The following is a 26,314-nucleotide window of genomic DNA, read 5'->3' as shown; positions in this document are numbered from 1 at the left end:
GCAATCCAAATTTACTATTTGGTGTGGTCCATTTGAGCGTTGAATCTGTCTTGATTTTAACCCCATGCCATAACATGATATGAGAAAAGGGATGGACGGCGTGGATAAACAGATATATCACGGTGGGCTCCCACGCAGATCTGGTCGGACGGACGCTTAAAGGTACAACAGGGGGTCGGACGCAATGGGCTTCCTCCATGACTCGTCTTTCCTCGAAACAGAAGAAAAGCATGTAACCATATTCCGTGTCCTCTCTTTCGATTTATAATCATTGAAAGATATATCTCCCACATTTTTTGTCTATGTCCACCACATACCCCAAATCTTTTTTTATCAGAACCGTCCAATTTCCCTTCGTGAGTTCTTACAAATGAAAGAACGGCTGTGAGCATTTGTAGAATAATGCTCTTTGCCACTTCATCTCGTACAGTGGCCTGCAGGTGATCAATTATCTTTCGTAAAATCTCTCTTTGAAATGTGTTGGGATCCCCGCCAACGATTTTGAACGGTTGAAGATATTTGCCTGTTCGTCCGTTTCTCCTCTCTCTCGTAGCACCTGTTGTTTTACTATATTGTATTCTTAGTGGGCCCCACTTATCTGATGGGCCAGGATGCCAAGATCACACTTATTAGCCATCTATGGTTTGGATGGGTCACCTGCAAATGGGCGATTACAATCTGTTGGATCTAATCCGTCTGTTTGGAGATGAAAAAATGAGGAGATTTGGAGATTACACTGATCCAATGATCAAACAGTTGGATCATTACCTGAAAGTGGACGGCTAAAAGGTTACAATCATGTAATGACTATAAACCATCAATTTCCAAGCCACACATCAGGGATGCAGATTGCTTCCCGAGTAACTCAGCACATAATAGCGTGCTGAGTAAGCTGTGGGCCCACCATGATGTATCTGTCCTATCCACGCCGTCCATCTGTTTTACCAGCTCACTTTAGGGCATGAGCCCAAGCTTGAAGCATGTGTCTTATCCACAGGAAGGAAACTGTGGATAACCATGTCTACTAGGGTTGCACATGGAACCGGTAGAACCCCTGAACCGGACTTGGAACCGACTAAACTGCACGGTTTGTTTCGGTTTTGAAGTGTACCGTCCTGGTTTCGATTCCAAAAATTAAAGAATCGGTTAGTTTGGATCAGTTCTCCATTTAAAGTTCAGTAGAGATGAATCGGACCATGTACCAGACCGTAGAACTGAACTTGGAACTGAATGTGGAGCTGGACCATGAACCAGACCGTAAAACCGAACTTGGAACCGAAATCAGAAGTGGACCATATCAAGTTTGCATTTTGCGGCATACTATTAGTATGCTACTCTGCTAAGAGGTATATTATCCCGATTAATTGGACTTGTCTTAAAGCTATTTTATCAGTTTACAATATGTTTTACTTGTCTGACTCATGATTTATGGTTTACAACGCACCCTTTGATTGTTTTTGTAAATGTTTTTCTGCACACCTTACACAATATCTAGACCATTCATCAAATGGATCACAACATGAGTTGGATATATATATATATAGGCTGGATTATAAAAAAAATCAAGAACTATAGAACCGAACTGGTTTTTATGTTCCGGTTCTGATTCAGTTCTAGGGTGCAAACGGTCCGGTTCTGATTTTCCTGGAACCGTTAGGAATAGTTCAGTTCCGGTTTCGCCCCAGAACTGAACCAAACCATGTGCACCTCCAATGATTACCATTGAAAGCTTCTTGAGTCTAGAGTAGTGTTTATTAGTTATACAGATCTAGGTGAAGGAAAACACAAATAGTAGTCTAAGAAACCGTTGAATCCTCCCTAGGAGTCCACAGTGATGGTTATTTGTCATCCAACCTGTTCATAAGGTCATATAAACATAGCTAAAGGAAAAGACAAATATCAGCTTGATCCAAAACCTGTGCCCCCAAGAAGCTTTCAACAATAAGTATTCGATTCCCACTGTTTCTTGTTGTATGTTGCAAAAACATGCCCGCATGTGATCAGTATAAGTGAGGCCAAAATACAAAAGAAAAGGACTGACGAAAAGTAATAAATAAGATTTATAGAGATTGATATGATTCGACAATATGCCTACTCCATGGGGTAGCAACACAAAGCTTTCTTCTTCACCAAGAACAAGAAAAATAGTAAATACAATGTTTATCTGTCTTAAACCCGTACAATGAACACCCCAGAAGATGAATTAATGGAATTAACTCCTACTCATGGCCCTCATATTGATCACATCACGAGAGAGCGCATAACATAAGAATTAGGCTTCACACCTAGGTAGTCGTACATACAGACGTACGCACGAGAGAGTGAAATAGGGGAGTTAGAGATAGACAATGTAAAGGAGAGAGATGTCTCTTAACAGGAGACGTCAACAACTAGGAAGTGTATCTCCACTACCAAAACATTCTTCCACTTGAAGATAATTTTTTTTTATTTTTTATTTTTAATAGTGTAAACAATACTTCAAATAACAGTTGTCTAAACATCATTATTCACTAAGTAACAACAAGTTTTAGAGAAGTCTTATACTAAACAAACTTCTCTCTTACAATAGGCTTTGTCAGCATGTTTGCTATGTTGTTCTCAGTTTGAATCTTTTGCAATAAGATATGACCGTCTTCCATTACGTCACGAACCAATTGATATTGAACATCAATATACTTGGTCCGAGCATGACCGATTTTTTAGTTAAGTATAATGTGCTCTGACTATCACAATGAATCATCATTACTTTTTGCTTAAATTTAAATTCTTCTAACAACATCTTCAAACAAATAGCATCCTCACATTCTTATGTAATTAAAATATACTCTACCTTTGTAGTGAACAGGGCCATAACTGACTGCAATCCCAACATTCAACTAACCACACTGCTGACCAGAGAGAAAATATAATATGTGGTAGATATTCTTTTATCATGATCTCCTGTATAATCTGCATTGACAAACCTAACCAACTATAAATTTTAGCTACTATAACAAATAGAAGCCTCAGAAGTATCCTTCAAGTAACAAATGATCCACTTCACAACAATCCAATGATCTCTCACTGGGTTCACCATCGTATTTATTAACTGCTCGCATTGCTTACACAATGTCTGGTCTAGTGCACACCATGGAAAACATAATGCTCACAACCTCCGATAAATATGGTACTTGAGACATATCTGTCTTCTTCGCTTCTGTGCTAAGACATTGATCTAAAGACGGCTTGCAACTAATTACAGGGAATGGAGTATTGACTGGGTTAAAATTCTACATATTGAAGCGACACAAAACTCTTTTAATATAACCCTTATAGATTATTCAGACTTTCTTGTTCTTCCTGTCTCTAAGTACAGTCATCCCAAGAATTTAATTAACAACACCTAAATCCTTTATATCAAATTCTCTAGCCAAACGAGCTTTTAATGTTGCAATAATAACTTTACCATTATCTGCAACCAACATATTATCAATTTACAATAACAATCCTGATCCATAGCTCAAGTGGTAGACGGAGTGAAAGATACCTCGTTTCAACACTGAGGTCTTGGTATCGATTCCCTAGTGGGGGTGGCTAATAGTGAAGTGTGACCTAATGGTGGGTGTACTAACAAGTTAACCAATACACACACACACACACACACACACACACACAAAAACACAATAACAAGATAATAAAGTCATCATTATTATAACTACGAACATATATAGGCACAATGGTATGCCCAATATCTCTGAAATATCAAGCTCATAATAAAGGAATCAAATCGCTTGTACCATTACATTGGTGTTTGTTTTAAATCATAGAGCAATGTGTTCAGCCGACAAACTAAATTATTCTTGTTTTCTTCAATAAAACCTTTGAGTTAAGTTATATATTTCTTCATTAAGATTTTCGTGCAGGAAAATAATTTTTACATTTAACTGCTCAAGCTCCAAGTTAAACACCACTGTTATACTCAATATAGTATGAGTAGTACTCAAACGAACAATTAGAGAGAAAATTTCATTGAAGTCAATATCTAATTGTTTTATCATACCCTTTTACCACTAATCAGGCTTTGTATCTTTCACATTCCCTTTAATATCATTTTTCAGCTTGTAAACTCATCTACAACTAATAGTCTTTTGCCCTTTAGATAATTCAACAAATTCTCGTGTCTCATTCTTATGTAGAGCTTACATATCCTCCTTCATGGACACTCTTCATTGGTTATTATCCATAGATTCATATGTCATTTGGTATGAACAAGGCTCGATCTCTTTTGTCATGCAAGCATAAGCCGTAACATAATCCTTCAGCCAAATAGAAGGTTTTATAGCTCTCTTCGGTCGACCTTGATCACTTTGAGTTTTATCATCAGTGATTTCATTTGCATTTTCTTTACTGGCTTTGTCTTTAAAGATATCAACTAAGTGAACATCTGAATCAATAGACCGATTTTGAATATCATTTAACAATTCTAATTCAATTATTTCTTGTAACTTTGAACTCGTCAACTCTATGTCTTTCTTTAGCAAATTTTTATTAAAAACCACATCTCGACTAATTATTAACTTGTGGGTAGTAGGTTTCACAATCTGTATCCCTTTGTTCCATCTGTATAGTCAAGAAAAATACACTTTTTGGACCTCACGTCTATCTTAGTCATGTGCTCTTTAGGAATACATACATAAGCGTTACAATCAAAAGAACGAGGAATGAATAATTAACAAGTTTTTCATACCATACCTCTTCAGGGATTTTGTAATCTGGTGTAGTCGTAAAAGAATGATTTACCAAACAACAATTTGTATTAACGGCTTTCGCCCAGAAATACTACTTGAGCCTAGCCAAACTCAACGTGCTCTTATCATGATCCATAAACGTACAGTTGACACGTTTTACAACTCCATTCTACTATAGAGTACCAGGGACCTTGTAGTGCATCTCAATGTCATGTTCATTGCTAAAATTCTTAAATTCTTTCGAAGTGTATTCTCCTCAATTATTAGTTCTTAGACACTTAATTTTCTCTTTCTTTTGATTTTCAACTAATGCTTTAAGCTTGGTAAAACAAGTAAAAGCATCACTTTTTCTTCTCAATATGTAAACTCATACCTTTCTGCAGAAATCGTCAATAAATGAAACAAAATACTTCGAACCTCCTAAGGATTCAACTAGAGTTTTCCAAGTATCATAATAAATTAAATTTAAAACATCTTTACTTTTGTTAATAAATGAAGGAAAACGAGTTCTATGGAGTTTTTTAAATAAGCAATCCTTATAAAAATATAGATTAATTGACTTTAAAGCAGGAAGTAAATTTCGATCAAGAAATACCTTCAGTCCTTGCTTGCTTATGTGGCCGAACAGCCTGTGTGAGATTGTAGTGTCTATCATGGCATTAGCAATAATAACTTCGTCAACTACGATATTTCCAATGAAACGATATAAATTCGCCCATTAATTCTTCGTTCATTACCACCATCGTCCCTTTTACAATTTTCAATCGAATCTTTTCGCTAGAAAATTTGAAGCCATTTCGTTGAACTTTTCCATTGACAGAAAACTCTTCCATAGATTCGATACGTGTAACACACTGGAAACTATAGTGTGATACCATCAAACATAGTTATTCTGACATCTCCAATCCCCACAATTTTACACATGCTAATATCACCCATGTAAACTGTGTTATAATCATATGATTGATATGTGTAGAAATAATTTCTATGTGGAGTCATATGGAACGAAACACATGAATCTAAGATCCATTGATAACTCATATTCTCTCGTGGAATTATTGCAGACAACACTTTCCTATCATCTGATGAATTGTCTTTCTCAATTAGATTTCCTTGAGAAACTTTTGAATCGGATATTTGATTATGCGAATCAGGTTTATAATTTTTTTTTGAATTTTTTTTCTTAACTCTACAATTTTTATACAAGCAGCAATTCTTTCCGCAATTCCAACACTTGCATGTTTTGTACCATTTCGACTTGGATCTCGTCTGATTTTCATCTGACCATTCACCAACAGATTTTCAGTATATATTTTTTACCAGACTCTTTAGTAAGCAATGTGAACATGGCCAACTTCATAGTGAGATATGGATCATTGTTGAGATTCATAATCAAACCATCCCATGAATCTGGCATCGAACAAAGCGGAAGTGCGACATTTTATTCATTGTCAATTTTCACATCGAACGTCGTCAACTTTCTAATTATGGTGTTAAATCCATTAAAGTGTTCTTGTAAAGAGGACTTTTCTTTCATCTTCAAGTTGTATTTCTTAGTAGATCTTCATCTGACCATTATAGTATCACCAACAAATTTTATATATATATTTTTTGCAAGACTCTTTAGTAAGCAATGTGGACACGACTAACTCCATAGTGAGATATGAATCATTGCCGGGGTTCATAATCAAACTATCCCACGAATCTGGCATCGAACAAAGTGAAAGTGCGATATTTTCTTCATCGTCAATTTTCACATCAAACGTTGTCAATATTCTAATTAGGCTGTTAAATCTATTAAAGTGTTCTTCTAAAGAGGACTTTTCTTTCATCTTCAAGTTGTATAGTTGTCGTCAGAGAAATATCTTATTTGATCTCGATTTTCTTTCATATAGGTTTCGTAATTTGTCTCACAAACCTTTTGCAGTAGTTTAATCGAACAACTTAAACAAAACCAAATCATTTAGAGTAAGAAGAAGGTTCGCCATGACTAATTGATTATTTCCCCAACATTCTTTCGCTAATACTGCGTTGGTCTTCAGTTTCCAAATCGCACAACTGGATCATCAAACTTCAACACTTCGAATATGGTAGAACTCAATCCAATCATCTAAAACCAATTACAAAACAAACGCCAACACCGATCTTGTGCTGAAAGATTTTTCAACCTTTGGCTTTAATACCAATTGTTGCGGAAAAACACCCGTATGTGATTCAGTATAGGCAAGATCAAAACACAAAAGAAAATGGTCAAACAAAAACAATAAACAAAAGGTACATAAATTTCCATGGTTCAATAAGATGCTTACTCCATGCTTACTCCATGGAGCAGTAGTAACAGATAATTCTCTTCTTCACTGAAAATAAGATAAGCAAAAATACAAAACTTACTTTTTCCCACCTGTACAAGAAATAGTCCAGGAGATTGAATTAAAACAGGATTAACTCTCCACTAATAACTCTCCTTATACAGATCACATCACAAGAGAGAGAATGCACGTACCAAAGTCCCATTAAAACTAGGCTTTACGTCTACTTAGACGTATGTACGGACATAGGTACCAGAGTGTGAAAGAGGAGAGCTAGAGAGAGAAAATGAAAAGTAGAGTCTCCCAATGGAACTCATGCCCCAATCCGATTCCTAGATAGATAGCACGGATAAAACATATACATCACAGGATGGTAGAGGATGAGCACCTCACTACGCAATCCGATTCCTAGATAGATAGATATACACATAACAACACATTAGGCCCCCACACTCTAATCAACGGTGGGTATTCCCTCTCAATCTGTTTAATGTTCTATAAGTTTTTGATCACCCTAAAATCTGGGATCCAGGATTTTTTTTAAGGTGATGCATTGGATAGACGGGTTGGATTCTGCAAGCGCATTACTGGACCCCACATAACTGTCCATAGTGTATTGCACGTCAATGCAACTGGAAGAGGAAGTGGTTTGCAAGAAAACAGTTCTTTCATGATAGTTGATGTGAATACCTGAAAGAGAAAAATAAAATGCTGGGAATGGAATAATTTCAACCCTCTGATCATTTGACTCATTTTCCTTTGAACATGGACTCTTTTAATCTTCCAATCTTGAATATTGTTTCACTTATCAACCATCCACCATGCGGCCCATCATGTAAAAGGTGTTGATCATACAAAATATCTGACTCTTCTACACTAGCTTGTGAAAATACTACCGTTGGATATTTTCATTTTTAACGGTCCAATAAATGTCCACCAAATAAGCTTATTATTTTGGGTTCATTATACATCTGCACTGGCCACCATAAATTCTCAAATTTATTTTGACAGCTTGTATGCCAAGTAGGACATTTCTAAGTGCCTGCGTATCATCCATCTCTGCCAGAGTATCAAATTTTCATGCGTGCAACGAATCTCATGTACAAGCCACACATGTGACAGCATCGTATGATAGGTCCAGTATCCAAGCCATCCCAACAGAAGGGCACCAATGCCGTAGCACGAGAACCACGTTAATCCACTGATCAGGTGGGCCAAAGTTGGCCAAACACATGTAAAGCGTTCTATCCTAGCCACCTGTTTCCAATATCGGGGCCCACATGTTGATTGGACCAGAGCAGTGGACGGATTAGATCTCACAACTTTGTGCCAAGCTAGCATGTCAAGGTAAAAGCGTGTGCTCATCAAAGCTCTCAAAAACTAGCTCTTGGCGATTTTCACTCCTGCCTACTCATTGTAATTTCTTCACCCGCCTGTATCAGTCCACCTTGTATTTATTCTATATAGATGCCGTCCATCTGTTTTTCCATATCATTTTAGGGTATGAGCCCAAAAATGAAGCAGATCCAATTCTCAGGTGGACCATAGCTTAGGAAAAGTGGTGATTGACCATTAATGGGCTACAAAAGTTTTGGATCAAGCTGGTATTTGTTTGTTTTTTTCTTTTCTTTTCTTTTTTTTTTTTTGTCATTCATCCAGGTTTACATGACCTTATCAATAGGTTGGATGGCAAATAAACATACCGAAACAATACGGTGGGCCCTACGAAGTTTTTAATGGTAGGATGTTCAATCAACACTGTTTCCTATAGTATGGTCCACCTGAGATTTGGATCTTCATTTTTGGGCTCACGACATAAAATGATCTAGAAAAACAGATGGACGTGTGGATATAAAATAAATACATCAAGGTGGACCCCACCACCTTGGCTGAGGTCAAAGCAGCACCTAATCCGCCCTAGAAAGGGCATACAGTAAAAAAATACAGGAAATATTCATGTTTTAATTCAGTATCAATTGGATCAAAATTCAATTAAAGAAAAAACGAAAATCCTAAAAAATTGGGAGAATGTAAGGGTCGTTTATAATACAATTTAGATTTTTTTATTTTTATTTTTTATTTAAAGAACTTGAGAAAAAAATTAAAATTTTTAAAATTTTAAAAGGGTGAAAAGATGACTAACCCATGTACATATTTGTGTATGTATTGTGCACATAAGGTTAAAAGATAACTTTAGTTATCAACCATCCACAAAGGTGTAGTCGTTGTCAAGTGGGCCTAGATCTAAGGGCTAGGATCCTCTAGTAAAAAATATCAATACAGCAGCACTTATTTGGCACGGCCAACTTGACCTTCACATGTTCAAGTGGAAAAATGCAAATGGACTCAACTACACAAAATACCCTTCCCACTAAAAACCCTTTTTCCACATCCTCAAATAATGGAGAGTTTTCGGGTGTGTTTGGTTGCACCATTTCATAATTAATCAAGTAATTTGGGACAAGATAAAATGAAATTTCATGATGTTTCATGCAAATAAACATTCCCTTAGCCATCTTCGCATGGTGTCACTCTTGTTTTCAGAAATTTCTCAGCCTGCAAATTTTGAGGTTTTTATCAGGATATTACTGGGAAAATATTGCCAAAACCAATAGATATTAATAAAAACATTTAGAATATATATATAAAACAAACTCTTTTAATGTTTTTACTATTTTTAGTTATTTATTATCATGATTAAAACACGATATTTTAAATTTTGCCAATAATTTTGAAAATCTTGCAATAAAATCATTTAAGTATTTTCTTTTTTAGCGATGCTATCATGAGATTTTCAAAATCTCAGCAATATTTGTCACATTGCATCGTAGAAACTAATTGCATGAAAATTTTGCCCCCAGCTAATAGGCTTATTATATATAGTAAAGGTATATATTTTTTATAATAAATATAATTAAATAATAATAATTTCTTCATCTGCATGGTCAACCTGACCCAGTGTTGGCGAGCAACGTCTTGGTTCGTGGACTGAGGATGTCAGAATGCAACCCAATGCTCATTGGCAGACGGTGTTTCGACTCTGAGGTCATGGGTTCGAGATCATGTGGTGTGTGTGGGTGTGAGAGTATGTGTATTTGACCATTCAAAAAAAAAAAAATTTGCAACCAATGCTCATTCCATGCAGGTGGAGCCCACTAAGTTGGTCCAAATGGTGGGCCAAATCATTGATGGATAATGGAACAAAATCCAGAGATCTCCACCATAGAACGACCAAAGCAGAAAACACCGCCCTAAAAACTGATTGGACTGTTCTGATCTGTGGCCCACTGTATTCATCATCAATTATGTAAAAAAACAGAAAGATCTGAAGAGAACCAAGCAAATATCAAATTCTCAGTGAAATCATGTGTGCAAACAGCAACATTCTTATTGGGCAGCTGCAAGTAGAAAACGGAAAACAAACAGGAAACAACTCAGCTGCTGCCAATGTCCTGAACCACAATACGATCTGGCATTGGAATGTGCAGAACATCAATGGAAATGTCCTAGGAATGGGAGGACAGCCAATCAATGGTGCTTTACCTCAAAGAGGCCATCGGGACCTAGAGAAGCATGTAACCAATAAAGACAAATCAGCAATCAATCACTTGAAGACTTTTTCTTAGAAAAACAGCTATGCTACAAACTTATGAAACTCATCTATTTAACCATACAGGCATTCGGCAGAAATTGATATGAAGAAAAGCAACTCCAACCCAAAAAAAGGACAACTCCAACCCAAAAAAAGGATAGGTAGTGTTTGTTTGGATTGTTCATCTTCAACCCAACTAAATGATTAGATTGTCTGCAGAGATTAACATAACAGGCATCCAATGACCAAGTATAGTAGTCCCGATGCATCGGGAGATTCAGGATGCGAATAGTGCAGTCCATACAAAACAGGGAACAGCGTTCCATGATCTGGACTGTTTATCTGATGGGACCAACTGCAAAATGGTGGATGCTGTGGAGATCTCAACTTCTAAGATTCTAACCCTTGAAATTGAGACCAAAGGCATAGAAATAGGTGGTTGAAAAAAGAAGAAGAAACAGTCAACCAATAGTTCCAGAAAAGGGACATTAGATTTGGTTTTCCAATCTGGATGCTTTTTGGGGAATCACCATCAACGAAGGGATCATCAAAGCAATGGCCTGGACAATCGGACCATGGCCCCCACTTCCATAGATTCAACACATCATGACACATTTCACATCTTGCTCATCAGGAAATATGAGGGCCTGTTTGATTTTCCAAATCGCATGTAAATGCAATGGGAAATAGTAATTATTACTACTTCACGTGTTTGAAAATGCATTTGCATTTGTCTTGAAAACCGAGTCAAAAAGACTGGTTTAAATTTCTGGGCCCCACCATGATATATATGATATATCTGAGCTGTCCATCAGTTTTAGCGTAACATTTTAAGGCATGAGCCAAAAAATGAGCCTGATCTAACACTAAGGTGGCCCACACTAAAGGAAACAGTGGCACCGATACATTTTTAATGGTAGATATTCGATTCCCTAAATCTTGTGGTGTGGCCCACTTGAGCTTTGTATCAGCCTCATTTTTTTGGTCAAGCCCTAAATTCAGCTGGCATAGCAGATGGACGGTGTGGATAAGACACAGACATCATGGTGGGCCCCACATATTTCAGTCTCCTCAGGTTTAGAGCTCAAAAATAAAGTGTCAAATCAAGCATCGATAACAACGCTGTAATCACCCAGTGAAATAATTATTACTCACTTGCAGTGTATTTACCAAATGTTTGGAAAATCAAACAGGCCCTGAGTAACAATACTTTACAAATCAATTATGTTTATCTACCTAACTTCAGAGGTGCCAGATTCAAGCGAACATCATACGCTCTTTGGAGAAGGTAAGCACTTCATGGGTGGGTCCAGATATTACACGAACCTAACCCCCCTTAGGTGGGTACAGATATGGTACGCTAATACCCAACCTATGCCCAACTCATGGACAGCCATATTTGAAGTGATTGACTAAAAAAATGTTTCGAGTTATATTATTGTTGGTGTTGTTATTTATGAAGAATGAATAAGATCCATCGAAAGAAGAGAGAGAATACAGAAGAGAATGACCAGCCAAGCGGTCAGAAGTTGGATCCCTGCTACAATAGCCCAGAAAACTTTAGCCCCCTCCAAATAAGTACAACTATCTGAAATCCCAAACCTTTTCACTCCCCCCAGGAAGCTCCCTCTTTTGCGAGACAGTTGGCGATGTCATTGGCCTCTCTGCCAATCTGTTGGAATGAGATGGAGACGCCTCTGCATAGGTCTCAAATGGCTGTCCCGTATCCAAGTTGATCGTGTTTCACTTCTTCCTCAGAGAAAGACGACCAAAGAATTCCCAATCAAGGTCCTTGCATATTGGGTCATCTGTATAGGATACAAAAAGAAACTACGGATGGTCAATATCTCTCTTTGAATGACATCTCAATTCCAGCTAAAGTTTCATTAGATATCTTACAACTAGAATCCCTCCTTTTTCCAATTCGAACTCCGGTTAGATTCAGGCATGATATATTTTTTAATTAGTGGGAAAACCAAAGTATTCTTTCAGATCCATGAAAACACTCTCAGAGATCTTTTTCCCCTTTGGAAGATACAGGAGCCACTTTGTTTATCATACCTTGCAATCTCTATCGGCATCTCCCAGATGATACCCACTTGATAACATTTTTCGAGTCCCCTACAATAACCACAGGGCCATATGCCGTTTGAAATCTGCTTGCTTGCCTGAAGAATCGCTGCAACTTCAGCAAAAGATGAATCTTAGACCCCAACTGACCCTGAGTATTCCATTAACATCTTGCCTTCAAAGTTGGAGAGGAAAAATCCTGTGCCAGAGAAGCGGGGATTGCCACAAGAGCACCCATCAAAATTGGCTTTGTACCCACCTGGGGGGCGGGGGGACCTTCAATGAATGGGGCATAGCTGATAGCTTCAGTTCAGTCACACTCTAAAAGAACCTGAGGAATATTCTTAAGGGCAGGGATAGCACTACTCTATTCCAACACTGCACTATCTACCTTCCCTGGAGGGCTCTGACGACTTCCACCCAAAGACCTGGCAATTCCTTTCCAACCAAATGCTCCAGAATGTAACAAAGACGGTCATCTTCCAAAAGGTTCTGCCCACCCTCTCCACACTTTCACATCACAGCTGGAGATCATTTCTTTCAACATTCCCAGGATAAACCACACCAAAAAATAATAACCTGGAACACCTTGGATCAGGTTTCCCATGCAAATCCACATCTTATAAGAAGGTGATTAACCAAGCACAACACACATCAGATAGCCATTGCCATACCCCTCTTCCTGAAGTTATCCACCATGCTTTCCCAGACTCACTGTCGTAACCTTTGGGGGGAAAAGGACCTTCCATATTTTCTGAAAGGGAACCTATGCCGGACAGTCCTGTTCCGGCAGCCAAGCAAATGATTTAATAGAGAAAACCTCATTGGGTCCGTTGTGTAAAATGCTTTCATCAGGATACATCCCTTGTCCAGCTGTGAGAGGAGCCTGGTTTTTTGGTTGAAAGGCAACAATTTTATTGAGATAGAGTGAAATGGCCAAAAGAACACCCACAAATACAGAAGACATCCTCCTTGCCCCCCACAGAAGAGATTGAAACCCATTCCTTTACATCCAGCTTCCAGCTTCCAATCCTGGCATCACACCCAACATGGCCTTCAATGATTGCTTCCATTTTATTTCCTCTTCCTTCAATTGGTTCCTGTATTCAAGCAAAAGAGACTCCCTTACATACTTCTCTTCCATCGACAACTCCATCCCCTCTTCCTTAATATCCAGAGCCTAGATTTCAAAAGAATGGCTTACATCTCTTGCTTCCGCCTTCCTAGCACCACCTCCTTTTTCCACTCCATGAGTTTGCCTTTTGGAAGCTTTAACTTCTGGAATAGAATGAAGCCAGGATGACCTTCCACTTGGAAAAACTCCCACCACCCCTTCACTTCAAGCCACAACAGTTCAAATTTGAACAGCCTTGGGCCCTGATCATCCACATCTCTCTAACAAAATTGGGTAGTGATCCGATATGGGGTCTTGGGAGACCGCGCTGATGAACCAGAGGGAATTTATCCACCCAATACAACGAGACAAGAAACCGATCTAACTCCAATGATCCAATAAGACCATGCATCCCCCACTTACTACGATGCAGGACATGAAATTCAAATATGATATGCAAGATTGTCAGGCTTTAGATCACGTTAGTTCATAAACAATTACACAAAATTCCATATCCCACACAAAAGTTCAAGCATTCAATCAAGGGGAATTTATGCAGGTCCAGGCCTACACAAGCTAGGGCTGAATCAATCAAAATTATAGACCAAACAATAATTAGAGGAGGGTAAATTCATCCACACATACACAGAAATAATTTCAAATCCAAGGGATTTACCGATTTCAATTCGGGGAACCATAAGGTTAAAGAAAGGGCATATAATTGGGGATTTGAGTAATTTAAGGTTAGGGTTAGGGATTTGGGGTGAAAGAGGGGTGAAAGAGAGGAGAGAAATGAACCAAAGACGCGTCACACGCGTAGACGGCGGTGAAGGCCCAGACGCACGTGCGCTGAAGGTGTCCCACACGTGTGTGGGGCCCACGAATCAGAAAACGGCTAGCTTAGCCCCGGTCGGCCAGGGGTGAGTCACAAAACCTCCAAATTTCAGCCTGATCCGATGCACGGTTTGTGCATGGTGCTCTGCCGAAGTTTCGGCTCTCTTGGAAATTTGTTATAGAGAGAAAAACGACTGCAATAGAGGATGGATTTGAAGCGTAGATGATTGTAGGAGAAGAGAAATATAAATGGTAGAAAGTGGGAGCGAATCGGGATAGGTGTGGCTTCGCACTACGGCAATCAGCCCTTTGAGGAAGAAAGGGTTTCACACCCAATTGGATCTCCACAACTCAGAAATTTAGAGGAGCAGAAAAACGCAGAAATTTTATTAATCTTCAATAAATAAATAAATAAATAAAATCATAAGGGATGCCTATTTATAAGAAAACCCTATACCTCGAAACTCGTGCCATGTACGCAACCTATTACTTGGAGACGAAGTAATCAAAAATAACTAATCAAAGCAATCTAAACCATCCATGATATTCCTAATAACAGTAATATGCAAAACCCAAAGTACTAGCTTAATTAGACTAGTGGGCCACGATCATGAGAACCCATGGTGGGATTCACATGACTATCGGGTCCACTCCAACGAACCAAAACATAATCCTCTAACTAGGAGGCCCTCCTTATACGTCATCATCGATCCAGATCGATGGTGGGGCCCTCCTCCTTGCGTACGTGCATAGGGGGGCGTGCGTGCGCGCGTAATGTCCCCATCATACTACCAGCTTCATCCAGCTCACCCTAAAGAACCAAGCATTGGTTCGGTAAATTAGACCCATAAACCGCAATAAACACCCAACTGAATATAATAACTAGCTCCCTCAACAAAACAGAAACTGAGAACTGACCACGCCACCAATCAATCTTCGCCCACAAGTTAGAAGCCATCCGTACCTTCTGCACCCAAGGTCACTCATACTTTAGATCTCCTACTTCAAACAACATTGATAATAACCAATGTGGTTAAATCGCATATGCGGTCGCACATTTTTTTTATATATAAAATTTTTCAAAAATTATAAAAAAAAAAAAACAAAAAAAAATAGGGATAAATTAAGAAAAAAATGAATAAATTATTATATGCAATTGGCCCTTGCAATACATTTAATTAAAGTAAAATAAAACCAATTACATAATGAATTAAATATTAAGTCATCATTCATCAACAATTCTACATTCTACAATATAGTTAACTTAACATTTAACAAATATGAAATATCAACATTCAACACTACATCAACAATCAGCATCAACACACTTAGTAAACAAAATGAAGAAGTTATTTATTTACTTTTCATTTAATCATATGCTATATACAATGATCTATTTGCCATTGTGGCATATCACCACCATCACCATCATCATCCAAGTCATCTCCTTCTTCCACATACACTTCTTCTTCTGTTTCTTCATCATCTGTATGTACTAATACTTCATCAACATCCTATGGTAAATCTTCAGCTTGATCATTATCACCATCTCCTTCTTCCATCTCCTCAATCTTTTCAACAGGTTGACGACTACTACTTGCCCCCCGGCTCCCTCCCATCCTTCGCCTTCGAGTGGTACCTTCACCAGGTGTTGATTCATATGCAGCATCTTCAACTTGCGCCCATGTCTGGTCCTCTCCAGCAAATACCAGGTCATTCGTGTCTACGAGCCACTCATTATCTGCATCCAACTCATCTAAGCAAATAGAGTCAAAGAAACCAGTCTTTTCTTTCCTAATTTGGAATCGTTCTCGCAATTTTTTTATTATATTGAACGAAAACCAAGTCGTTGAGCTTTTTTTGCTCAAGGCGATTCCTTTTCTTCGTATGAATCTGCATGAAAGGAAACGCATTTAGCATTAGGTATTTAGGTAATTAATTTAGCTTAGGCCTTAAACTAAAAAATTGAAGTTTACAATTACTAAAGTTACTGCCTCGAACATGCTTCGATTGTGCTCACAACCACTGGCAAAACACATGAATCCAAGAATACCGGGTCATCCGTATCTACTAACCACTCGTTATCTGCATCCAACTCATCTAAGCAGATAGGGTCAAAGAAACCAAGCTTTTCTTTCCTAGTTTGGAATCGTTCTCGCAATTTTTTATTATGTTGAACAAAAACCAAGTCGTTGAGCTTTTTTTGCTCAAGGCGATTCTTTTTCTTCGTATGAATCTGCATGAAAGGAAGCGCATTTAGCATTAGCTATTTAGGTAATTAATTTAGCTTAGGCCTTACACTAAAAAATTGAAGTTTACAATTACAAAACTTATCGCCTCGAACATGCTCCAATTGCGCTCACAACCACTGGCAAAACATGTGAATCCAAGAATCCTCATAGCCAGCTTCTTTAGAGCTGGATCCTTCCTGTTCAGGTTCACTCCATAGGCAGCCAAGCAGTTAGCCGAGAGTAGGTTAAAGACACTTTGTAGAAAAACTATTTGTAAGACACTAAGACTAACATTCATAGTAATACTTACTAAGTAATTTCATTGTCCGATGCCTGATTACGATATCCCTTGAGAATATCCCCTCACTCTTTGTATAGAAGTCCAGTAAAGTTGAGATCTCGTCTAGTTCTTCTCTATCTGGAATCATTCTCTCCAAGACATCAATAAATCCAACCATATGCATAATAAGTGCTTCTGCTGAATCAGCAGAAGCGAATAAACAATAGGTTAGGTTAAGGATGTAAGCAACCGAATACAATGGAGATGACATTTGGCTACCCCATCTTCTATCTATAATATTTAAAATTGGCTTGCAATCACAGTCTCTATAATTAAAATGGTCTATGATCGTATTTTTCGCCCTCTCCATCGCATCATATATGTTGCTCATTACGGGCTTCTCATCCCCGTCCACCAATCGCAACACAGTGACTAAGGGCTCGAATGCTTTTAGCGCCTTTACCACTTGTGTCAAAAAGCTTTGCGAATGAATTGTTTGTTGAATCTGTTTCCCTTCAGCCTTCTTTGACCAAGGCCAACTTGTCAAATCGGCCAACATTACAAAGCTTCTAAGTTCTTATTTTTTTGCATGTAATCTTTGTAGTGTTAAAAAGGCTATAGCGAAACGGGTGACTGCTAGATGTAGCAAGTTACCCCCAATGTGTTTTCTCATTTGACTGAGAAGAAGGGCATGTTTGTACATAAACACCGTTATTCTTCTAGTCATTTCAATCACACTTATAAATAACCTACCTATATCTTCTATCATAAGATCAACACAATGGGCCGCACAAGGGGTCCAAAATAAACAACGCCTCTTCTCCATAAGAAGACTTCTAGCCATTACATATGAGGCTGCATTATCTGTAATTACATGTAAACATATTCTTCACCTATTTCCTCAACTATATTATCTAGTAAACTAAACAAGTATTCTCCTGTGTGTGAATGGCCCGATGCATCTAGGACTTCAAGAACATTGTCCCAGTTGGACAATTTACCAAAAAGTTAATGAGACACCAACCGGATCTATCGGTCCATCCATCGGCCATTAGTGAACACTCATGTTTTTCACGATTCCTTATATTCAGTTATGAAGGATCGTGTATATTCAACTTCAGTTTTCAGGCATGTCTCCCTCATTTCATGATATGAAGGAGGTTTAAGCCCAGGTCCAAATTGACCTATAGCTTCAACCATTACTTTGAAGCTTCTCGATTTAACGACGTTGAAAGCAATACCGATTTGGTAAAACCACTTAGCAATATATTGAATAGTGGTTTTCCTATCTTTTTGTTTATAGCGGTTCTCTAAAGTTGTTTGAGCCGACCCTTTGCCTCGACCCCTTTGGTCGATCACATCTTCGAGGTGTGGTCTACACCATCTATCCATAGGCCCATGCCCTCGGTCTCTTTTCGAGACCGTTGGGTATACTTGTGGTCAATACCGGTCTATCGAAGTAGGGAGAGTGGGACTAGCTTCATCTACATTAACTACATTTATATCTTCATATGCATCTTGTTCCAAATACTCCTCCTGACGTTGGGCACTATCGCATCTCTTTCTTGATTATTTTTCCATATACTCCATGATCTCCCTTCGGATTTCTGGAGTAATTTTATCGCATGCTTTTGCATTTGACCTTGATAAATGTGTAAGGTTTTGCTTGTGCCTTGTAATGCCACTGGAACCCACATACCCACATAACTCACATACTATGTGAGTCTTATCTAAAACACTACAGTAGTTGCCCATACTTCCAACCCAGGTCATTTGACTTGGGTTTCAAAGAGGAAAATTGAGAAGAAGACATTATGTTGGTGGTGTGTGTATTGATTGCTAGTAGCCTAGTACTAAAAAGTAACTAGAAAGTAAACTAAAAAGTAAAAACTAAAGTAAAGTAAGCAACTAAAAGTAAAGACTAAAGAGATGGGACTTGGGAGAGGGAGAGAGAGTTACACACACTTACACACTTACACTGGTAGTAGACTAGTAGTAGAAACTAGAAAGGGAGAGGGAAAAGAAAAGGAGATAGAGAGAGAGAGAGAGTTGAGTTATACTTGTAGAAAGGGAGAAGAAAAGGGAAAAGAAAAAAAGGAGAGAGAGAGAGAGAGAGAGAGAGTTGAGTTTACTTGTAGAAAGGGAGAAGAAAAGGGAAAAGCAAAAGGAGAGAGAGAGAGAGTTGAGTTACACTTGTAGACTTGTAGTAAAAGAGGGGAGAGAGATTTACACAAACAAAATTACAATTACAAATTTAAAAAGAGGTTCCAAATTCTTCAATCTTAACTTCTTGTCTAAGTAATCTTCACTTTTGCCTTGAGTCCTCGACCCTTGAGTCTTGATCTTGATTCTAGAATTATGTAGAATGCAGACTTGTAAAATTGTGTTGTTGTAAGTGGTAAATTGTAATACTAAGTCACTAACACAACACTAATTTGTAACTTGTAACTTGTAACAAAGTAACAAACTAAGAAAAAAATTGTTAGAAATTGTTAGAAAACTTAGAACTTAGATATGATTATGAAACTTTATGAGAGAATGTGATGTAGGACATGAAATTCAGATATGATGTGCAAGATTTCGGGCTTAAGATCACGTTAGTTCAGAAACAATTACACAAATTCCATATCCCACATGAAAGTCCAAACATTCAATTAAGGGGAATCTATGCGAGTCCAAGTCTACACATGATAGGGCTGTATCAATAAAAATTATGAATCAAACAATACTCAAAGATAAGAAATAATCATCCACACATGCATAGTAATCAGTCCCTAATCCAAGGGATTCAAAAATTCCAATTCGGAGAACCCTAGGGTAAGAAAATGGGCATAAAATTGGAAATTTGAGTAATTTAGGGTTAGGTTTAGGGATTTTGGGTGAAAGCGGAGTGAAAGAGAAGAGAGACGAACCAGAGAAGTACCGCACACGTGGACAACAACAATGGCCCAGGCGCACATGCGTGTGATCCCGGCCGCACGTGTGTGGGGCCTACTATTCAGAAAAAGACCACCTTGGCCCTGGTCGGCCAGGGATGGACTCCAAAACCCCCAAATATCAACTCGATCCGATGTACGGTTTGTGCGTGGTGCTCCGCCAAAGTTTCAGCCTCCTATAGGGCCATATTCTGAAATTCTGATGTGGGGAGGAGAATTGCTGCAATAGATGATTGATTCAAAGTGTAGATGATGACGTGAGATGAGAAGAAGGGATGGTAGAAGATAGGTAATAGAGATGGCAATGGATGTGGGTGAATCGGGATAGATGTGGCTTCGCACCACGGTAGTTAACCCTTCGATGAATGAAGGGCTTTGCACTCAATTAGGCTTCACAACTCAGATAGTAGGAAAACACAGAATTTTTATTAATCTTCAATTAATGAAAAAAGCTACAAGGGGAGCCTATTTATAAGAAAACCCTATACCCCAAAACTCGAGCCATGTGCGCAATCTATTACTTGGCGATGAAATAAACCAAAATAAAAAACTAATCAAAGAAATCTAAAGCGTCCATGATGTTCTAAATAACATTAATAAACAAAACCTAAAATATGAAATCAATCTGACTAGTAAGCCACGATCATGAGATCCCATGATGGCCTTTTCTTGACTAATGGGCCCACTTTTTTGAATCAAAACTTTGTCTTCTAGCTAGGAGGCCCTCCCTAGACGTCGTCATCAATCCAGATCGACGGTGGAGCCCTCCTTCTGGCATACGAGCATAGGGAGAGTGTGCGTGCACGTGTGGACGGCGTGCGCGGGATGTCCCCATCAGAATGAGATAGAAAGAGATAGAAACTAGAAAGAGATAGAAAGAGAGTGATGGGCGTGTTGTGTGAATATTTATAACTTGGAAAAATTAGTAACTAGAAAGAGAATTCAATTCAATGGATGATGGAGAGCTTCTTTTTTTTTTGTTTTTTTGGGGTGGTGGGGTGGGGTGGTTAGCTTGTTAGTACACACCCATGTCAGTACACACTCCATGTTAGCCGCCCCCACTAGCAATCGATACCAAGACCTCAAGTGTTGAAACGAGCTATGGATCTAGGTGTGATAATGGAGAGCTTGGTTGTCTTGTAATGTCTCTTGAATCTTGATTCTTGAATCCTTATAAATGTATGTACTTATCCCTTGATTGAAACTTCAATCTTAAAAGAAATATGGATGGAGTGGAGTTTGGGGCTTGGAATTGTGTAAGAGATAGTGTAAGAGAGCAAAATAGAGATAAAGAGAGAGTTTGAGCTTTGAGTGCATGTAGGAGTGCTTAGAATCTCTTTTTATAGAGAAAAAATAGGATTTAAAAAAAATAAAAAATCCAACGGTCAGAAAATGGTCAGATTTCTGACCATTTGCAACTATGCGATCGCATATGTTGTATGCAATCGCATACATCGCATATGCAATCACATATCATTGCACATGTGGCAAATGCGATCGCACATGTGCAGTGATCGCATATGCCACTGTCGCATATGCGATCTATGCACATGTGTGCGCATATGCGAATGTGCGATCGCACATGACCAAGGTGTCCCGTATCGGTATCGGTTGGCGTAACGGTGCCCTCCGAAACCGATACGGATACGGGGGCGTAACGGCCCGTAACGGCGTAATTTTTTTTTTTTTGCCAAAAAAATATGAAAAAATATGGATTAAATCCAAAATATTCTAAGCATTCCAAATATGCATTCATTTATAAATTGGAACATGTTTATGGTGGTGTAACGGTCCACTCTTTGGTGAGAAGTTGTATCGGACTGTTTGATTAATTTTTTAACCAGGTAACTTGAATTTGACTACAAAATTCATATATTTAATTTTTTTAATATGTAATTTATATACTTAACATCTTGATATCATTTCTCCCAATAGTTCTTTAAAAAAATAAAATTAAATTCAGGTAGATGGCGTTGCCAATTTGGGGCTGACTTGGAGGACCAATTTATTCTCCAAATCAGCCTCAAATTCATGCCATTTATTGTCATTATCCCACTTATAAATTGGTGGACATTTATTGGATAGTGAATCATAAAAATAAAAATAAAAAATCAAAAGGCCCTATTTTAAAAAATAAAAGTTCACAAATTAACAATTAAAACTATTCAAATAATCTGATTTTGGCATTGTGAGTTAGCAATTGCAGTCCATAATTTAATTGTCAAATTTCAAGTTAATATATGTCTCGTGTACAAGTTTTTAAGGTTTGAATTAGGAGGGACTCGGATGTAAAGTGCAGCACACGTGTCAAAGTTTTTTGGGCCTCACCCGTGATGAATGTGTTATATCTACACCATTCATCCATTTTGCCAAATAATTTTAGGGCATGAGCCCAAAAATGAGGCACATCCAAAGCTCGGGTGGATTGCACCGTAAGAAACAATAATAATTAAACGTTCACCATTAAAAATTTATTGAGGGCTAGAAAAGTTTTAGATCAAGCTGACATGGGTGTTTTCCTTTCATCCACGTCAATGTGACCCAATTAACAGGTTAGATTGAAAATAAACATTACAGTGGACTTTAGGAAATTTTTAATGGTGAGCATTCTATAACCACTATTTCCTATGGTGTGGTCCACCTGATATTTGGATATTACTAATTTTTTGAATCCTGACTTAAAATGACGTTGCAAAATGGATGGATGATATGGATAAAATATATACATTATGGTGAGGCCCACTCGGGTCTGATATGATTGGATGGAAAATAAACGTTACGTGCGCCCTGAATTATTTAACCGTGAAAATCATTATCGCTGCTGCTATTTTTGGTGTGGTCCAGATGATCTCTGGATATAATTCATTTTTTGGTCGGTGCTCTAAAATGATCTCTGAAAATAGGTGAACGGTGTAGATGTAATAAATACATCACCGTGGAGCCCATATAACTTTGATCTCCTTTGAACCGTTCGTACAACTCGGAGCTCGAGGAGTGTCAGCGCTCGTCTTTGCGTGACACGTACCGCAGTCAGCTGCGGCAAATTAAAAAAAAAACGGAGAGAGGGAAACGAAAAGAAAAAAAGAGGGAAAGAAAGAAAAGAAAAAAAGAGGGAAACGGGAAAGAAGAGATTGAGAGAGAGACAGAGAGAGAGAGTGAAAGAGAGAGGAAGAAGAAGAAGAAGAAAGGAAGCAGCCGGACGCAGCCGCAGCTGCAGCCGCAGCTGCTCGAGAAGAAGAAGAAGAAGAAGAAAGAGAAAGAGAAGAAGAAGAAGAAAAGAAAGGAAAAAAAAAGGTAAGGTTTTTTTTTTTTGTTTTTTGTTTTTTTTTTTCAGGTTAGCTTTGATTTATCCGTAACGGCTGTTATGGCCCGTAACGTCCCCGTAACGGCCGTTACGGTCACAGAATTCCATAACGGCCGTTTCGACCCCGTATCGCGTAACGGGTCCCACCGTTACCGTTACGTATCGGCCGTTACGGCCGATACGTAACCGATTTGGGATACCCTGCACATGACAACGTTGATAATAACCCGATTCATTGAGTTCATCTTGATTTCCTGTAACAACACAACCTAAGCCGTGTACTGCCTACAGAAATCCCTAATCTAGGCTCGCTTCAGAGGGTAGCCCAACCCCCTTATATTCCAGCTAATGATCCTCATTGACCACCCTCTTTTCCCCTTCCCTTCCCTACTTCTTTGTACTGACCCTGCCTCATAATTTATCAAAACATACTAAGCCCCTCAACTCTCTTCCTTTTTTGTAGCCGCATATTCTCCTCCCCAAGGAGAGCCTAGGCTTTTTTCACACCCTTTTCCTTTATCGACTTAAACAAAGCAATATAGTCTTCTTCACAATCCCCAATGATCACCCCTATCCAATGTTTTAAATATCAACATTATCGGCCGATATATCCTACGATATATCTTGTATCCCATCTATGCCATGCGAAATGCATAGGGAGTGCCGATATATCCCGCATGTTCGATTTAATGAGAAATTTCGATTTCCGATCCCCTTTTTTTCTTGAAATTATGTTAAATTAGTGTCAAATGGTTACAAATCCATTAGTTCTTCATGTTTTCCATGAAAAATCATATCGTTGGAGTTTTGATTTCGATATCCATTGGTTCTCCATGTTCTCCATGTTTTCTTCAAAATTTCCTTTCAACCAGCTGTCAATTGATACTAATTTCGAAGTATTTAGGAGTATTTGATGAAATGATCATCACATACACTCTAATTTTGAGATTTGAGTGTAGGTGGTTTGATTTGGAGAAAATTCGAAATAACCAATTTCTCCCAAATTGCTTGCAATGTTGCACTCCAAACGTGAAATCAAGTATTTATGAGGGTTGTTCTACTGATTTGTTAAGTCCTTGTCAATTTTTGAAAAATAAAAATCATTTTTAATTTTAAAAAAGTATTAAATTATTGTTTGATGAAATGATCATCACACACTCTAAATGTTATGCATTCAATTTGAATATAATTGCATTAGTTTACTCAGACAACTCATAGCTTGGGACTCTATACAAAGAAAACCTATTATGTGCACTTCTTTTTTGAGATGTAATGATTTAAAAGTGTATTAATGTCTTTTTAACAATCCTTGAAGTTTCACTGAAAAATTCAACCATTTTCCCAATGTTTCCCCATGTTTCGTAAAAAGTGCGATAAATTACTCAATACAAACGATATATTCTGTGCGATAACCGATATGTATCTGTATCCCAAGGATGTGATACGTAATGCATTATCAATATTTCGAACATTGCCCCTATCAACCTTCCCACATGCCCCAGGGTAGCCCTACCGCAAGACATACCTTTTGCCTTGGTGTCCTTCCTCCTCTCTCCCCTAAGAACCTGAGTAAGATGACACCTCCCTCAGAAACCGAACAACCTCCTCCATATTACTCCTTGGCACGCATAATGAAAATTTTTTCAAGGCCTCGACTATAAGAACACCACCTAGCACCTCCTGAACCATCACCTTCCCATCTCCTTGATCCTCGCAAACAACAATACCTCCCCGCTCGACCACCACCATTGCTCCTACACCCAATGTTCATAGTATCGGTATTGTTAAGGATACGGAAACATATATCTTATTGCCAATATCATCGCCAACACCCGGAAATGTATCGCTGACTGAGGGAAACATTGGGGAAACATAGGGAAAATGATGGAATTTCTCTATTGAAACTCAAGGAGATGCTAGCATACACATATTAGCATATTTAGGTATCAAAATAATTGCAAAAAAGGCATGCATAATAAGTTCTCTTTAATGGGGATCTAAAAGCATTTAACACCGACTCAAGGAAACATTAGAGAAACATGAGGAAATTTTTCAATGATACTTCGAGAGATGCTAAAATACACATTTGCATGTTTAAGAATCAAATAATAGCGAAAAGATGCATATTATATGATTAAAGGGAAACTTATTATATGATTCCTAAATATACAAATTCCATGAATTAGCAATATATCGCGAAGTATCGCAAACGAATAGAGGAGATGTTGTCTTTCTATTGTTGGCCTCATCTTGATGATGATTCGGGGAACCTGTGTTAGGGTTCTCGAGTCATCATCCCACTCTTCTTTCATTTCCACCCTTCGAAACTATTCCGAACTCGATTTCTTTTAAGGTGAGACAAGAATTGGTCTCACGCATGGCATCACTAAAATCCCTCCACCAGACGAGTCAATACAAGGGGCTCCTCCACACAAGAGAACAATTGCACATAGGACAACACGGACTCGCCTCTCAATTTACTGATACAGGTTTTTTGGATTTTTATCGCAAAAAAAAAAAAAAAACAGAGAGAGACCATAACGGCCATTACACCCCATATCTTAAAGGTAATGGTGGTGGCCGTTACAACTACCATTACCGTTACAGAATACCTTGAATTGGCAAAAACATCTAAAAAACCTTTCATCACTAAAAATTCTAGCCATAAATCTTTTAATAATATGAATTTTTTTTAATCCCAATTCCCACAAGGAATCTGGCCTGATTACACAAAATTGAGTTGCCCAAGAAACTCCTTTCCATACCATAGATGTGTTGCCCTACCTTGGATCTAAAAAACCTCTCACCACCCTTTCATTGCCTACATGAACTGAGGATGATCAACCCACATCTTTTCAAATTTAAAAGCCTTCGGCCCCCAGACTCTTAGTACCGAGGCAGATTAGGTGCAACGTTG

The 26,314-nt window shown here is 38.3% G+C and overlaps 1 protein-coding gene across 1 annotated transcript in view; it reads right to left on the bottom strand.

Moving 5' to 3' along the window:
- Positions 1 to 10,362: 10,362 nt before the first annotated feature.
- Positions 10,363 to 26,314, bottom strand: part of LOC131218814 (cytochrome c oxidase subunit 6a, mitochondrial) — a 28,120-nt gene continuing 12,168 nt past the window's right edge. The window contains exon 4 of the mRNA XM_058213639.1: positions 10,363 to 10,599. Coding sequence (XP_058069622.1) covers positions 10,565 to 10,599 — 35 coding nt within the window. The 3' untranslated portion in view covers positions 10,363 to 10,564. The remainder of the gene's footprint in view (positions 10,600 to 26,314) is intronic.

The sequence above is a fragment of the Magnolia sinica genome, chromosome 11 (genome assembly GCF_029962835.1).
Source record: "Magnolia sinica isolate HGM2019 chromosome 11, MsV1, whole genome shotgun sequence".
NCBI classification, from domain to species: domain Eukaryota; kingdom Viridiplantae; phylum Streptophyta; class Magnoliopsida; order Magnoliales; family Magnoliaceae; genus Magnolia; species Magnolia sinica.
Note: the sequence above shows the minus strand (reverse complement) of the source record. Positions and strands in the feature narration are given on the sequence as shown.